Consider the following 18,810-nt stretch of genomic DNA (forward strand, 5'->3'; position numbering starts at 1 on the left):
AAAAACATCTTTTACTTTTCTCTCTTCCAAGTCAGCCATATCCCTATCTCATTAAAACATTATGTAAACTTAAGCCATACCTCCTTTCTTCCCACATAAATCCCAATATATGCAATATGCCAATGCCAATAAATCTCAATTTAAAGCCTTTACTTTGTTATATGAGCTCCTTGGTTAAAAGCTTTACTGTTTCCTCTCTCATTAGCAACTTTATAAAGCCTAAATACTTAATTCTGATACTCAAATGACTTTTCAAATAGGCACTAATACAACTTTCTAGTCAAACGGGACTATTTGTCATGCCCTGTATAAGTCATGTTTTCACTACCTCCACATTTTGCTATAATAATTTTCTCTGTGTAAAACGTCCTCCTCTTAGGGCGCCTGCGTGGCTCTGTGGGTTAAAGCCTCTGCCTTCGGCTCAGGTCATGATCCCAGGGTCCTGGGATTGAGCCCCACATTGGGCTCTGCTCAGCGGGGAGCCTGCTTCCCTTCCTCTCTCTGCCTGCCTCTCTGCCTACTTGTGGTCTCTGTCTGTCAAGTAAATAAATAAAATCTTTTTTTAAAAAATTACTAATTAAAACGTCCTCCTCTTACAAATCTCAAGCTGATGAAATCTTGTTCCTTCTTCGAAATTACACCCAATAAGCCTTCCATGTTTGTTCCAGCCAGAAGCACTCATTGTCTCTATCTATCCTTTGAACTCCCTATTTGTTACCCAGTACTGTCTGCAGCAGAAATGATATGAACTGTTGGGACTTCTGGCTCAACATTCTGTGGGATCTACCTCAGAGTGCCTTTAGCACATTAGCAATGAAAAATGTGTAATAAAACAGTTTAGAAAAATTATATTTTTCTTGGAAAAAACTGATTTGTAAGCCACTAAGCCATAAAATTTACATCTGTACATAAGAAACAAAATATTATTTGGTTCTCAGAATCTTCTTGAAAATAATAAAATCAGATGAACCTTATTAAATATATATAATTAATATATAAAAACTTGAGCAGAGGGGCAACTGTGTGGCTCAGTGTGTTAAGCCTCTGCCTTTGGCTCAGGTCATGGTCTCAGGGTCCTGGGATCGATCCCCGCATTGGGCTCTCTGCTCAGCAGGGAGCCTGCTTCCCTTCCTCTCTCTGCCTACTTTTGATCTCTGACTGTCAAATAAATAAATAAAATCGTTAAAAAAAATTAAAAAAAATTGAGTAGAATGATTAAAGTATTTTAAGTTACTAGAAATACAACTAAATTTCAGAAGGAAAAATATGTAATGAAAATGGTTGCCTTAAAATTAAAATCAACAGTGCTGTCAGCTTGGAGCAGGGCTCTTAACACTCTAGTAGGCAGAAATTTGTGGTGGGCACTTCAGAAGTATACATGCAGATGGAATGCAATATAGAATTATGTATTAAATCTTTTACAGTAGCAGTACTAATAAGCAGTATGCAATTCCTATATAAACTGCTTTATCTTATTTAACATCTTTAGTGTATCACTTCACTTTGTAAACAAAGACAGTCACATAATAACTCATACCTAAGGCAATGCTTCACAAAAAGAAAGTGCTTAATTAGTATTTATTCAGTGAATAAAATATGGAAACTTACGCTAAATAATTGTGTTTACCTTTTAAAAAGAATTTTAAGGCAAAATTCTTATATAAAATACATTAACATAATTTTACTTAATATTTATATAACAGAAATATTGTGTATTATATATAAGTAAATATATAATGCACTTACCTTCATATTTAATATATACTGATTTAAGTTTTCAGCAGAAAAATTTAGCATATTTTCATTTCTTAGAACAAAATTATGACCATATAATCATGTTGTACTCTTTTTTTTATAGGTAATAAGTTTTCCTTCTAAATACATAGAATCTAAACAATCATGAAAACAAAACCTTGCCCTTGAGTTTTATATTTTAATTTTCTGAAATTGCTTCTCACTCCATAATTCTAAAGACTCATTTTCCATATATTGACACCTTAAGATTTTCAAAAATAGCTAAAGACCAAAAGAGTAGTAGCAGTTACTCTTTTAAAGCAAATATGTTGTGCTTTTTAATATTGGGGGGTAGAACATCAAAAGGAGGAAGGAAGAAAATTGAGAACTGCACAGCAGCAAATGTCTTGCTGTTCTTAGACAGCCCCTTGGATGATAAAAGTATGGGAAGACAGGTTTAAAACAATCCCCTACCTCCAAGTTCTTCTTCCCCCAGCCCTTACCAAGTCTCTGCAGTCCACAAAAAAAAATCCTCTAGGTAAAATTTGATAAAGGAAACTCACGACTGGTATATAAATCCAATTAATGTATATTGATTTGAATTAAATGTCTATAGTATAAGTATATGGAAAGAACCAATGATTAGGTAATACTAAAAAAAAAAATCACAGACTAGTTGAGGAGGCAGATACATGGAAGGTAACATGAAATAGAGACTATCATAAGAATAAAGCAAAATTCTATATGTTATCTGTCATATAAAGAAAGCCAATTAAGAAAAATATTTATAAAATACACTTTAACTCAACACTAGGTACCCTGAAAAGTAGATTAAGTCATTTAGAGTTGAGTCTAATGTGAAGATCCATTCAATAAAATATTTCCCATGAACTACCATTATCACTTCAGAAAAACAAAATTATTTCATCTTAATCATAGGCTTTGATATAAGGATGACCTTTGTTTAAAATCCTTCTGCTCTTTACTTGTTCTGTGATGCTAGCAAGTGCCTTAATTTCTCCAAATCTTAGTTTCTTTACCTCACACAATTTTGGAAGAATTACATAAATTCATATGTGTAGGAAGTCTAGGTTGGTTACATTTATTAAGCAAGTGTTTAGTAAGTGACTTTCTAATAGGCAGTCATATAAAATTCTTCAAATAAGAAACATTTAAGAAACTCTTTGAAAATTGAGAAACCCTTCAAAATGCAAGTTACTCATGGTACGCACTATAATTTATCTTAAAGTGGGATACACATTAATAAAAAATTAAAGTAACTCAAACAATGTAATTTTTAGTTTGCATAATTTACTTATGGAGAGTCAATAATAATACCTCCTTATGATTGAGCAGTGTATTATAAGTTACCATATGCAATGCATACCATTGGTCATTCCATTTATTTATTTTTTATTTTTTACCTTATGCTTTTATTAACATATAATGTATTCTTTGTTTCAGGTCTGTGATTCATCAGCCTTACACAATTTACAGAGCTCATCATAGCACATACCCTCCCCAATGTCCAACACCCAGCTGGTCATTCCATTTAGATCAGAGATTCTCAAATCTGGCTATACATTTGGAAGCTTTTGATATATGCAATTACTTAGTCTTAACACAAGATATCCTGATTTCATTGGTTCTAAGGTGTTATTCTTTTATTTTTTTTAAGTTTTCCAAGTAATTCTAATGTATACTTGGGCTTGAGAATGATTCATTTAGATTCTCAAAAAAGCCATACTTCTTCAAGTCTTTTTTTTTACTTTGACCCTGTTCTTAAATTCTTCACAGCAAAATAAGAGTTAATAGACAAGGGCACTGTAAAATTTTTTTAGAAAGAAAGGCAGCATATCATACAAGGATTCTAGTGCTACTCTACCCAAATGTGAATTCTAACTCTATCACTAACTAGCAGTGTGATATTGGGGGAATGATTTAAACTATATGAATTTCAATTTGATTGTCTGTAAATGGGCATTATAATATTAGTAGTAGGTACAGATGTTAGTGTCTGTAAATGCATGCTTAGCACTTAAAACAACAATAGCAAACAGCAGGAGCTGTACAAGTATTATCTAATGATTAGGAATCCTAATGATAATTTTTGTAATCAACAGACAGGATACTGTGTTCAAACATAATATATTTTCTCTACTTAGATTGGTTCTAGAATAAAAGGCACTGGTCATTTAATTACTAGAATTCTACTAGACATAAGAATGTAGACTTTGTAATAATACAAATACAATAGCAAGAAAATAAAGAGAAGGAAAAAAGTCTCTGATTAGTGATTCTGTATTTGTATAAATAAAATTCCTCAAACTATTTTGTATTTCATATAATTTGTTAAGAACAGCAAAGGAATTCTCTAACATAAATAAATAAATATTTAAAAAATTCTTTAAGAAAAAGGTGGGGCACCTGGATGACTCAGTCAGTTGACAGGTCTGACTCTTTGTTTTGGCTCAGGTCCATCTCATGGGTAGTGAGATTGAGCCCGGAGTTGGGACACTGATCTTAAACAAAAGTAATGGTGAAGTATATCTTAACCAAACATATTGCTCCCCTTACTACTAAATCATTATACCTGGGGGAAAAAATGACACGACTGTGTTGCCAAATAAATACTAAGCAGATATATATGTAAATATAAAATCAGAGAAATCTAGTTTTCTGATGTGCAAATTCTATTCCTGGTAGTTAATGAAGTATGGAAATAAGAGCAGAATTTAATTTAAACTTGTATATTGTAAGACTATATAAGAGCTCTTTCTCTAATGATAAAATTCTTCTATAAATAATTTTTCACTCACCCGTTTGGATCGCATTTCACTGGTCAAAGGACTAGATTCTTCAGAGGTATTTTTATTCCCTGCTTTAAGTACATCGGGAGAAGGAACTATGAGTTTCATGTAAGTTTCCTTTTTGGCTTGATTTACCAAAGATAAAGGTTTCACATTGGACACCAATCCCGTAGACTGTATTACACTTGTGTGTTTGTTCACAGATTCCTCCTTTGCCTGAGAGCTTTGGAAAATAAATGGAAGCTGCTGTGACAAAACCTGAGGCTGCTTCTGCTGGGATTGGAATGATGAGTGAGTCTGGGATTCAGACACAAGAGGTAATGGCTGGTGTATTCTTTTTTCCTGGGCTTTTTCAGTTGCTTTCTGTCCATCTGCTTTTGGGTCTGAAATACCATGTAATAGCACCTGTAAATAAAAATAAAAAGGCAACTTCTCAGTATCCATTAAAACAAAGAATATCAAACAGTAAAACTTGGGAGAAAAAAGGTACTCTAAAAAGTGCTAATGATTTATAATAGTTATATAAAGCTCACTAAAAAGTATACCAAATGTCCCTTTAAAAATGTTTCTCCATCTCCTTTCTTGTGCAAATGTTAAAAACTAAGGACATGATTACCTTTAAACATTATAGACTTTGAGAGTCAAGATAAACCAGTTAATTCCTGAATAGGAATACTATGTGATACTTCCAATAAATTATTTATACCTGGTTGTTACTTTTATGTTGTGCTTCACTCTCTGAATCAGAATCATCATCTTCACTTTCTTCAATACTTTGATCTTCTTCTTCATCTTCCTCTAGATCATCTGAATCACTACTACTAATGCCTTCACTTGAGGTGTCTGATGACGTGCCCGAATCACTATCACTGTTGCTAGAACTTTCCATAGTTTTCTTCCTTGGTTTCTGGATAAAGACAAGTTTTTAGCAAGACTTTATTTTCGGAAAAATTCAAAGTTCAGTAAGAAATTTAAGTTCAAGCAAGTTTTAATTTTCAAGTGATATTTCCATCTCAAAATGGCATTTTAGAAAAAAGAGAAAAGACACACGTTGCACGGGTAATTATTCAACAAACAGATCCAAATAACTTATATGATAGGAATTCTCCAATAAAAAGTACAGGCTCTGTTATGTAGAGAACATTAGAAACATTGATATAGTATATATGTAGATCTATTCATGTGACTTCAATGCTTCAAAATGTATGGCAGACTAAAAAGAGCAATTTATGAAATTATAATTCCAGTTATGATAAAGGTTATAGACACTGAAGTTCTATATTTAAGTTTAGTCTTCTTTTTTATGTGCATAGTGAGTCAATAACCAAATATTTACACATAACATACCAAAGACACCTTCTAGGTGCTGGACAACAATGATATCTAAGACAGAGTCCTTGCCTTCAAGAAACTTGTATTCTAGTGCAGATGGTGGAAGAGTAGACAAATGACTAATATGAAAGCAAACAATTTCATATGTAATAAGAAGTAGAGAGAAGATAAAATAAGTAGCAAAGGACTTAAGGGCTGCTTTAGCAATGAATTTAATTTTTTAATATTTTACTTCAGGAAAGATAGAAAATATGATAAAGAGAGATATTAATTTCTGCAATATTTAAGGCTGTACAGGAAAAAGAAAATCCAAAATTGGTAGAAAGTGACATTGGGTCACATTAAAAAAAAAAAATTCTGTGTTTAAATAACAGACAGTAGTAGGGGTGGCTGTGTGGTTCAGTCAGTCAAGCCTCCGAATCTTGATTTTGGGTCAGGTCATGATCTCAGGGTCATGAGATCAAACCCTGAGTGCAGCTCCTCACTTAGTGGAAAGTCTGCTTGAGATTCTTTCTCCCCCTCTGCCTCCTCCCCCTCTCTTTTTTAACTACATGAATAAATCATTAAAAAATATTAGACCATGGTAGTGGATAAAGAGGAGGAAAGATCATTAGATGAATTATGACTAAATAAATATATAACAATGGAAAAGTTAAAACTCTGCCAATAGGAAGACTAAAAAGGAGAAATACTGACATGATGGAGCAATAGGATTGAGTATAATCCAAAGTTACATAGGAACATTTCAATAGGATTCACTGACAGATAAAATAAAGAACAAAATATAGAAAAAGCAGCAACAAATTACAAAAGCAATGAGTTACAAAAGTTATGGTCTTAACAGAAGTACGGCCTGTCATGACTAATGAGTTGGGGATGAAAGACGTTAATACACTTCCACAAAAAGAAGCCAACTTGAAGTGATAGTTATTGATTTCAAATTAGGACTCTTTCCTTTGTGTTTTATGAAGTTTGATTTAAATGAAATGAAATGCATGAGTGAAGAGAATCAGTCCTGTTATATTCTCCTTGCAATGGTAACCCGTGTTAACTGTTCCAAACTAGTGACCATAATGTTTCCTCCAGAGACACACCCTAAATAATCCAGATTAATAGTAACCATCATTCCTGGAACTATGTATCTTTCCTTCACAGTAAAGCAGAGTGATGAGAAACTGACCTGGAATAGTGTGGGTATCACAGGATGAAAAAGACCAAAGTAGAGATTAAAGAGAAACAATAGTAACAATATAATATTACTATAAAAACAAAATACTAACAATATAATAACATTAAGCCTACCATTTATTTGGCAGAGAAAAATCTTCATTGTACCAAAATCTGTTGTGGGTTTCTAAGCATGTATAGCAAGATTATGAAAATCATGAAGAGTCTAAATTGAAGTTACCACTCTGGGTTTTAATAGAGGTTAACGGAGGAGTGGAACTTTTTCAAAGTTGAACAGTTGTCCCCCGCCCCCCAACAGGCTGTGTGTGTATTTTTGTCTGTGATGTACTTTAATTTAAATATCTACCTTTATTGTAAATATGCATGCATTGTATATGAGGGAATTCGCCTTCATCATTGATTTTCGATGCACACTACTAAGATAGCAACCCCCAGGAGGAATTATCAAAATTAAATGAAGAACATTTTTTCAAACTACTCATAAAAAGGGTTACCTAAGCAATCAATGTTTTAATTTAAAAAGATTTTAAAGGGCACCTGAGTGGCTCAATTGGTTAAGCATCTACTTGTGATTTCGGCTCAGGGGGTAATCTCATGGGTAATGGGAATGAGCCCCAAGTCATGCTCCATGCTCAGTGGTGAGTCTGCTTGAGATTCTCTCTCCCCTTCTCCCTCTGATCTTCCTTCCACTTGCATGCTCTGTCTCTCTTTAATACAAATAAATCTTTAAAAAAATAAATTAATAAAAATAAAAATGAAAAGCTTTAAAACTGAAAAATATTGGCTAAAAAAAAAAAAAAGAATGATTTTTCCCCTTAGTTCCAATGTCCCTTATCTCCATTTTACTTGACAACCTACTATCACAAATTCATGCCTCATAATGTATTATTCAAAGGTGTTCTTTTTCTGAAAATTAAGGTTCTAAAATCTCTTACTTTGATAACCAGTCTTTTTCTAGTGTCATTTCAACATACATGTCTATAGACACAATCATGGTATCTGAGAATCCACCTTTTACATCATTAAAGAGGTGCCTATGTACATTTTTAGTCCCTGCTACATGAAATATTTTTTCCTTTAACAGCATTGATTTTATTTAGAAATGTCAGTGTAGACTTCTTATCAGAACTAAGGACAGGATCTATTTCATATGCATGCTTCTGAAATCTTGCTCAATGCCTAATACACTGTGAAGGCAGTGGGGATTTCAGATCTTACTATATTTTAGCACTATTTCTAAGAGGTACATCCATCCCCAAACAGCAGAATACACATTCTTTCAAGTACACATGGAATGTTCTCCAGAAAAGATAACATGTTAGGCCACAGAATAAGTCTCAATAAATTCAGGAAAACTGAAATTATATCATGTATCTTTTCCAGCCACAACAGCAGGAAATTAGAAATCAAACACAAGAAAAAAATGGGAAAACACACTATTACATGGAGGCTAACTAACACACCAGGAAACAATGAATAGATCAATCAAGAAATAACAAAGGAAATAAAAAAATAAATGGAGATAAATGAAAAGACAACAATCCCAAATCTTTAAGATGCAGCAAAATATTTTCAAGAGGAAAGTTTGTAGCAATACAGGTATACCTAAAGGAAGAAGAAAAATCTCATATAAACAACCAAACCTTACACCAAAAGAAACTAGAAGAAGAACCAACAAAGCTCAAAGTTAGTAAAAGAATGAAAATAATAATGATAAGAGCATAAATAAATGAAATAGCAACTTAAAGATTATTAGATCAGATCAATGAAACCAGGAGCTGGTTCTTTGAAAAGATAAATAAAACTGATAAAACTTTAAGCCAGACTCATCAAGGAAATAAGAGAGGACACAATTAAATAAAATAGAAAATAAAGGATGATAAATAACAACACCACAGAAATACAAAGATTATAAAAGAATATTATGAAAAATTATATACCAACAAACTGGACAACCTAGAAGAAATGGATAAATTCCCCGACACATATAATCTTACAAAATTGAATCAGGAAGAAATAGAAAATGTGAAGAGACTGAACTAATAGCAATAAAATTGAGTCGATAATCAAAAACTCGAATAGAGTTTCCTCAAAAAGTCGAAAATACAGCTACCCTATGACCCAGCGATTGCACTATTGGGTATATATCCTAAAGATACAAATGTAGTGATCTGAAGGGGCACGTGCATCCGAATGTTTATAGCAGCAATGTCCACAATAGCCAAACTATGGAAAGAGCCTAGATGTCCATCAAAAGATGAATGGATAAAAAAGTTGTGGTATATATACACAATGGAATACTATGCAGCCGTCAAAACACCCCCAAATCTTGCAATTTGCAATAATATGCAATAATGTGGATGGAACTAGAGGGTATTATGCTAAGCAAAATAAGTCAATCAGAGAAAGACAATAATCATATGATCTCACTGATATGAGGAATGTGAGAAACAAGGCAGAGGATCATACGGAAAGCCGGGGAAAAAGTGAAACAAGATGGGACCGGGTAGGGAGACAAACCATAAGAGACTGAGGGTTGCTGGAGGGGAGGGGGGGTCAGGGGTATGGGGTAACTGGGTGATGGACAATGGGGAGGGTATGTGCTATGGTAAGTGCTGTGAATTGTGTTAAGACTGATGATTCACAGACCTGTACCCCTGAAGCAAATAACACATTATATGTTAATAAAAAAAAAAATCTCCCAACAAACAAAAGTCCAAGACATGATGGCTTCACAGATGAATTCTACCGAACATTTAAGAAGAATTAATACCTATTTTTCATGCAACACTACATCAAAAACTAATGATACACTGTATGATGACTAACATAACATAATAAAAATAATAAAAATAAAGAGAGAGAGAAAGAAAGAAAGCAGAGTTAATAAGTGTTCTTTCAGGGTGCCTGGATGGGTCAGTGGGTTAAAGCCTCTGCCTTTGGCTCAGGTCATGGTCCTGGGGTCCTGGGATCAAGCCCCCCATCAGGCTCTCTGCTCGGTGGGGATCCTGCTTCCCCCTCTTTCTCTGCCTGCCTCTCTGCTTACTTGTGATCTCTCTCTCTGTCAAATAAATAAATCTAAACAAACTAAAAAAGTTCATTTAAAAAAGTAAAAATTAAGTGTTCTTTCAAATTCTTCCAAATATTAGAAGAGGAAGTAAAGCTTTGAGATTCATTGTGTGAGACCATTACCCTGCTACCAAAGCCAGGTAAAGACACTACAAAACACACACACACACACACACACACACTACAGGTCAATATCTCTGATGAACATATATGCAAAAATCAACAAAATATTAGCAAACTGAATTTAAAAAGTCACTCACCACAATCAATTGGAATTTATTCCAGAAACAAGGGTAATACAATGTTCACAAAGCAATCAATGTGCTACATCACACTGATAACGAAAAGGATAAAAACCATATGGCTATCTCAATAGATTTATAAAATTCATACAACATACATTCATGATAAAAACCTTCAACAAAATAGGTTTACAGGGACCATATTACAACGTAATAAATGCCATATATAAAAAATGCATGGCTAATATCATACTCAATGGTGAAAAAGAGCTTTTCCTCTAAGATTGGGAACAAGATAAGGCTGTCCACGCTCATCACTTTTATTTAACATTGTATTGGAAGTCCTAGCCAATAGCAATCACATAAGAAAAAAAAATACATAAGAAGCATCCAAATTGATAAGGAAGAAGTAAAAGTGCCACTATTTGCAGATGACATGATATTATACATAGAAAACCCTAAACACTTCACCACAAAACTACTAGAACTAATTAAGGAGTTCAGTAAAGTTGCAAGATACAAAACTAATCTACAGAAAACCGCTATACTTCTACACACTAATAGTGAAGTAGCAGGAAGAGAAATTAAGAAAACATCCCCTTTGGAGTGATTGCACCAAAAATAATAAAATACCCAGGAATAAACTAAGGAGGTAAAAGACCTGTACTCTGAAAACTACAAAACACTGATGAAAGAAATTGAAGATGATACAAACAAATGGAAAGATATTCCATGCTCATGTACTGAAAGAACCAATGCTGTTAAAATGTCCATACTACCCAAGCTATCTATAGATTTAATGCAATCTCTATCAAAATACCAACAATATTTTTCACAGAACCAGAACAAATAATACTAAAATTTATATGGAACCATAAGACTTTGAATAGCCAAACCATTCTTGAAAAAGAAGAACACAGCTAGAGGTATCACAATTTCAGATCTCAAGTTCTACTACAAAGCTGTAATAATCAAAACAGTGTGGTACTGCCACAGAAATAGACACACAGATTCAATAGAAAAGAATAGAAAGATCAGAGGGGCGCCTGGGTGGCTCAGTGGGTTGGGCCTCTGCCTTCGGGGTTGGGTTGTGATCTCAGGGTGTGGAATCGAGTTCCGCACCAGGCTCTCTGCTCTGCGGGGAGCCTGCTTCCTCCACTCTCTCTCTCTGCCTGCCTTCCTTGCCTACTTGTGATCTCTCTCTGTCAAGTAAATAAATAAAATCTTTAAAAAAAAGAAGAAGAATAGAAAGATCAGAAATACTCGGACTTTTTGGGTCAAATGATCTAAAACAAAGGAGGCAAGTAAAGGCAATGGGGAAGAGACAAGCTCCTTGATATTATAACTGAGATGGTGAAGAAAAGGATGTGCGCGGACTCTGCTCCCCCAGAAAACCAGGCCTTCAATGTGGTTTTTACAGAATTTAGAGATGAGAAGATGCTGCCCTAGTTATTATCTTTATTCCCAAAATGTTTGCAGCTGGTACCAGGAGTTTTAAATCAAAATAAACCAAGACTCCTATCTCAAGAAGAAATTACAAATGAGAGCAGACCAAATTCGTAAATATGGGTGCACTTAAGAGAAAGTATGGATATAATATATCAGTTCATGTAGCTGGAGGTATCCTAGCTTACCTGCTCGTATGCATGAAACCCAGACTCTGTGGAGGTCTACATTTAATAAAATGAAAATGTCACAGCTTCTCTGGCATGATATGGAAGAGGAAATCTAAAGGCTCAGAATGACCAGAATATTGGAGTGAATTTATCATCTGCAATTTGCATATCCACCCTACTCCTGATAATACCTTTTCAATGGCAGACAGATCTGGTCAGAAGGCAGAAAGCACATCAGCTATTTGAACTGGGAGATTTTATGATGTAGAATTATTAACTAGTAGCAGAATATGAATACTACTAAAAGAGATAAAGAGACCTCTAAAGAATACTGAAATAGCAGATGTAGGGAACAACCACTTCCTGGAGGGCAGAGGTAGAGTAGTAAAATAAAGGTAAACTTGGAAGAGAGCCTCTATCTTCCAACCTCATTCACCCAAGGCTGAACTTCAGACTTTGGAGAGGATGTGGCTGTTGCCCACTGGATGGCAGAAAAGCTCACTGAGGTGTCACAGGTCAAGGCTGGCAAATAAGAAACATGCCTGCTGGAGTGCCAGGAAAAGTTTCTGGAAACCTCCTCACTGGGGTGCCACTAAAATTAGCTAGAAAGCCACCCACTGGCATCCCGGCAAAACTTACTACTAAGATGCTTGCTGGGATGCCCATGAGACCCACCAGACAGTGTGTACTTCTAGGTCTCCTAAACCAAAACCACAGAGAAGCTGCCAGCTGGGCTGAAAGCTACTCACTGGCAGCCACAGCATGACAGCAAGAAGAAAACATTGCAACCAGAAACAGCCTTTCTTTTTCCACGGTTTCTCCAACACCCTCTGCTGACAAGCTCTAACTGTGCCAACTGGTCAAGCAGAGGAAGGTGAGAGGTATAAACTGATAACCTGCACAATTGGAGATATAATGAAATAAAATGGGCCAAGAGGTGACAACTCTTGAAAATGAATAATGGGTACACAGGATTATCATACTATTCTGTCTATTCTATAGATATCAAATTTCCCATAATAAAATGTTTTCTCATTTTTGTTTTCTTAAAAACATGGGCTCTGGGGTCAACCACTTGGACTTCAAATCCTGTCCACTTACTGGCCAACTATTTTGAGGCCCAGTTTCTCCATTTATAATAACAATACCTAGCTAATTAGGGGTTATAGAGAGGATTAAAATAGATATTATATGCAAATCAATCAGAGTAGAGCTGTTATATGTTAAGTTCTCCACAAATCTTAGCTATTATTACTATTTGTATTATTTATACTGGTGCTAACAGATGTAATTTTTAAGAGTCCTAATATTAGTACCAAACCATAAAAATAAGCATTTGTAAAATAGGAGTGGTAATTCATAAGAAATTTTTCCATAGATTCAGGTAGTTTGAAGCTTGGAATGCTTACATAAAGATCTGTTACACATTTGTTCTGGAAGGAATAACTTACCTTATCTTTTATTTTGTCAGCTCTAGCATCCAAAGGCTGGTTTTTGTTTTGTTCCTGGTTATATTTTCGATTTCCTCCACCTGAGCTTAGACTTTTAGTTTGTCCCACAGAACTTGAAGCAGTAGTGGATAATACAGGTGTGTTGATACCAGATACAGATGATGTACTGTTTCCATTTATTGACCCATTTACACCTTGAAAATAAAAACAAACATGTTTATCCAAGAGAATATTACTCAGTCATAAAGAAGGTATGATGTAATGATATATGCTATATATAATATGAATGACTCTAAAACATCACGCTAAGAAAGTCAGTCATCATGAAAGAAGTCAGACATAAAAAGTCATGTATTGTATGAAATATTCACAATAAATCCACAGAGACAGTGCATAAGCTAGTGATGGCCAGAGATTGAGAGGGGGAAGAATGGGGAGAAATTGCTTAAGGGGTATGGAGTTTCCTTTTGGCATGATGAAATGTTTTGTAAGTATACAGAGGTGGAAGTTGTTCAAGACTGAATGCATTAAATGCCACCGAACTGTTCACTTTAAAATGGTAATTTTATATTTATCTGAATTCCACTTCCATTAAAATAATGTTTAGAAATATAATTAAATGCAAACATTTCCCTTTTCAGAGCAAACTCACCAAAAGCTCTTACCCAAGTGAGAAATGATAATGATAATAATAAACCATCCAAAATGCTATTATGATTTGCAAATGCTATTCTAACAGGTTATAAACTGCAGAAATATTAATGATCACTTAAAAGAAAAAAGGAGTACTTGGATAATAGTTTTGATGAATTTAGTGCTTAATTACAGAAGTAAATCTTATGCTGGATTATACACAGGAGGTAATGAGATACAGAGGAAAAAGCAGTGGAGTTGGGAGTTAGAAGGCCAGGTTCAAATCTTGCCATGCCACACTGCCATGCAAGCTGTCCTCAAATCACTTATTTACTCTTGGATGTGAAATGAAGATACTTCCAATCTCTCAGAGTTATTGTTAAGGAGTAAGCAAGCCATCGTGAAAAGTGTCTAGTATACTGTTATATAAAGTTATTAAAACTAAACTCTACTGAAAATAGGTATTGGAATGGAGGATTTGTAAAACATCACTTAAGTTAAGGAATACCTTTTTCAGGACCATTTCTATTACTTTTTCCTGAAGTTCTTGAATGGAATGAAGAAGAATCATGATTCTGGGCTGGAGGAGCAAACAGTGGTGGAATTCCCAGTAATGGTGGAAAGAAGGTTGCCCCTGTGCGACTATGAACATCTGCTGTTCGCCACCATTCTGCACCTCAAAACCAAACATCAAACAAACAAGCAAAAAATACTTGAATTAACTTTCTAGTTAATGTAACAATGCTTTTCTTACTTTAATCCTGGAAAAAAATACCAAGTTTCATTTTGGAACAGAACAGCTGCATTATACACAGTTCTGATCATCTAACTGTAAGACAGCTTATTAGATGTTACATACTCATCACTCCTCTCATTAAGAAAGTATCCAAGGATCTTCACTTGGCAGCTTCCTTGAACTCAAGTTTATGAAGAATAAAGGTAGTCTATGGTTTTAAAAATAAAATGGAAAATTTGGAAAAGTAAAGAACTGTGTGACTTCTTGATAACTTATACCATAATTTTCCTAAATTAGAGAATTTAGAAAAATTTCATAATTATGAAATTTAAGAATATACTAATGTATTTTAAAACCTTAGAATTTATGGTTGTACCATTTACAACCTATGTTAAGAATTTCCTCAAATTATATACAATTTAAATCTGAGTCTGAAAAATCATAAATAATAATACCAAGACTGCTACTGTAAACCAGTATACCTCAAGTTCATTTATGAAAGAAGATATTCTATACTTAATTAAAAACATCAAGATAGCAAAAGCAGTGTTTTTTTTCTGTCTCAGGTATTCAAAGATTTCCAAAATAAGTCATATTAAAACATAAAAGTTCTACAAAACTCTTCCCCATAAAAGTTAATATGGAAAGCTTGGAGTTTGTTTATATTTTCTTTCATAAATTATAGCTAACAATGATTGTTTTATCAATGTAAAGTGAATCAATGGTAGAAAATCATCAAATGCAATTTAGATGTTCAAACAGTGGCTCTTAGTTAAAACTATTAGAAAAGGAGAGAAGCCAAATTTTATAGAATACATTTATCAAAAAGGGTGAAGATTAAGATGATATTTGAAAATAATCCAAAAGAACATCTTGTATTGCCCCATTTAAAATCTTAGAAATAATCTTTTCTACTTGGCTAACCTGCCAGATTACCAAATCATTTATGACCTTTCAGGCTAATCTTCTAAGAGATGTGCTGTATTTTTCATTGATTGTAACCAACACGAGGAAATTAGAGAAAAGAAACTGAAAATATAGTATGGGAAAAATTTAATTTTGTCAGTTTCTTGTATGATCTTTAAATCTTTTCTAAGAATAGCCCTTCATTAAAAACAGAATGTAAAGATATGCACCTTCATTATCTAATGACAAAATCTGTTTTCTTCAAAAAGTGAAATGTTCATGGTGGCTGCTATTCTAAAAGGTCTAAAAACAGAGTAAGCAGAAAACTGCAAAAGCTATTCTTCTGCACTGCAGGAAGGCACTGCTAGTGAAATGACACCAATGCATATTTAGCAGTGCCTGAATGATGGGAACTGAACCAAGAATAACTATACAAAAGCATTAATCATTTATCCCTGTTTAGATGAAAGAAGTGTATTTAGGTGGGAAGGAAAACTGTGTATTTTGGACTTGTATCAGCTCAGCTGGAATCTATTCTTATTTATAGGTTTGAAACCTAGGTTCCAAATTGCTAATAAAAAGGGACTGAGGTTTCCTAAAGATATTTACATTATTTAATACAGAGTCTATAATTAAAGCATTACAGCTGAATGTATAGACTTCATAAGCAGCCTACAAGTTGGTAAGGCAATCTAAGTATAATAAGATTCAAATATTAGATATAAAATATGCTCAGAAATAATGCTCAGATAAAAGCATAACCATAACACTATACTTTAGAACCTCACTATAAATAAGTACAGACGATGGGGATTAGAAAATAAAAAGTTGGAAAATGTGTATGTTATAAACAAGCTGACACCACAAGTTAAAAGAAAAAAAAAGGTAAATAAAATCAATAAAATAAAAATATGAAAATGGTAGAGCTTCTGACTACAAACTTTACAAATATCTAATATTTCATAAGAAATAATATAATTTTTGTTAAATGAAAAGCTTATTTATCTTCCAAGTTTAAGAAAATGAAAATAAACTTAGTCACTCACAAAATAGTTTGTTCATAAAAGAAAATATATAAAATAAGGATTACATAAACCAGAATATGATGAGTTTCTAAAGCTATTCAAAGAAGGTAACAGCATATTGGCAACATTAATTATATTCAACTGAAAGAGTCTAATATTTCAGATGATATTGGGCCTAGAAGATATAGCAGAATTTTTAAATCTTTCATACTTGATGGAGCCAGATGCTTCACAGAAATTCATGGTAATATAATATAAAAATATAATGACCAAAAGTTATAAATATTTTTAAAGAAATTACTGTGAAATACTATGTCAATATAAAATGGAAATAATATTAGACTAATATCCATTAAATAATTTTGCATCTGTTGATTTTATTATCTGAAATGCAGAAAGTACATAACATTATAAAGTAAGTTATTCTTTATTTAAAATTTCTAGTAATTTCTTTCTTGCGTGTCTTCATTTAACTTTTAGGTGATTTCAAAAATTTGGCATTTAGATTACCCTTCTGAATAAAGGCAATTACAGAGAATTTAAATTTAAATTATTATGCCCAATCTACAACTTAAACAAATGAGTCTTCTAGGTCTAGGCATAGTGTCTATTTGGTGAAAACAGTATGCTTACATAGACATACTTCACCATTAAAGACTGTTTTGTCATTGTTTATCCATCTCCTAAAAACTGTAAATTACACATACTATGTCAGTATATTCCTCAATGCACAGAATACAGCAGATGCTTAAAGAACTTTGTACAATAAATGAATGAGTGAATAATAATTTAGATAGGCTCAAAAGCAATGGTATAATAAGCTATGACAAAATGATTAAAAAAATTTTTAAGACACCCAGTAACTATATTTCTACTATCTATTTTTATTCTTAATCAGAAATTTTATATTTCAGCAAATATCTATCAGATTGATCATCTTGCTAAGCAACCATGTTAGAAACTAGCCTAAATAAATTCCTATTAGTATTTTTAAAACAAATGTTAAGGCTTAGTTTAAGACTTGATTTTTAACTTTCTAGTCATATTAACTCTCCCCACCAGCTACTCTCTTCCAGACAACTGAATTAAAAGAGTATGACTCAAGAAACAGTACTTGAAATATAAATCTGTCTTTCCATTCTGTATACAGTTAAAATGAGATGTTTGTTTCCTTTTGAAGAAGCACTTGATAGTTCATTACCCATTAAAGTGGGAAAGAGGAAGTAATAATAATAATAACTAATTATATACTCATGTATGCTAAACATTGCAATCAGTACTTATATGGCTTATCTCCTTCAATCTTCACAAGAGCCCTAAGAAGCAAGTACCATTACCTATCCTCAATTTTTCAGATGAGAAAACTGAGGCAGAGTGGTCAGATTACTTGTTCATGATCACGCAGCTAAAATGTAACAGTCAGGTTTAAATTCAGGTCTATTTGTCTCTAGAATTATGTTCTAATTTGTAAACTATTTTTTATAAGACCAAACCATGCATCCCTTGCTAAAATTTATTAAAGTGAAATCAATCACTGGAAACACATGAAAGTTTAGGCTTTGAAAATAATATAACAAGGAAAATTATAGCATGCTTATCCAATTTAAGCTTTAATTGGTGCCTTACTAAGGTCCTGAATTATCATAATCTGTAGAACTGGGGATAATTCTGGTCTTGCTGTAATGCAAATGGTGCAAATTTATAGTTGTTCTGATCAAATATGGAAAAATATAGAATTTAAAAGCCAAGTTCACCTTCCTTGGAAAGTACAGAGAAGTGAGAATTCAAAAGTATAGAGATATTTGCTATAAGAACTGGAGTTTACTTTCCATTGTAAGTTAAATAATTTTTTTAAAAAAATCAAATAAAGCTGAGAAAAATTCATCAAGCTCTACACTCACAATACGTACACTTGGCCTAATTAATCACTTTTGTGGCAGATGCCCCTTTCTCTAGCTAAACACTTGCATAGCTGTAATCAATGCTGCCATCTAGCACACATAGTGTGGGGGTTTTTTTGCACGTGATAAATAGGATTGAGTCAATTCTTGTACAAGAGTTTCAATAT

General features: G+C 33.3%; 1 protein-coding gene across 19 annotated transcripts in view; it reads right to left on the reverse strand.

Moving 5' to 3' along the window:
* BAZ2B (bromodomain adjacent to zinc finger domain 2B) overlaps positions 1–18,810 on the reverse strand; it is a 313,348-nt gene that overhangs the window by 104,888 nt on the left and 189,650 nt on the right. For 16 of the 19 annotated variants that reach the window (XM_059394020.1, XM_059394019.1, XM_059394024.1 and 13 more), the window contains 4 exons: positions 14,584–14,751; positions 13,443–13,636; positions 5,251–5,451; positions 4,554–4,949 (listed from right to left, as the gene is read on the reverse strand). In XM_059394020.1, the coding sequence (XP_059250003.1) occupies positions 4,554–4,949; positions 5,251–5,451; positions 13,443–13,636; positions 14,584–14,751 (959 nt within the window). The remainder of the gene's footprint in view (positions 1–4,553; positions 4,950–5,250; positions 5,452–13,442; positions 13,637–14,583; positions 14,752–18,810) is intronic. The other 3 variants (XM_059394021.1, XM_059394023.1, XM_059394012.1) reach the window with 1 other exon arrangement.

The sequence above is a fragment of the Mustela nigripes genome, chromosome 3 (genome assembly GCF_022355385.1).
Source record: "Mustela nigripes isolate SB6536 chromosome 3, MUSNIG.SB6536, whole genome shotgun sequence".
In the NCBI taxonomy this organism is placed as follows: Eukaryota; Metazoa; Chordata; class Mammalia; order Carnivora; family Mustelidae; genus Mustela; species Mustela nigripes.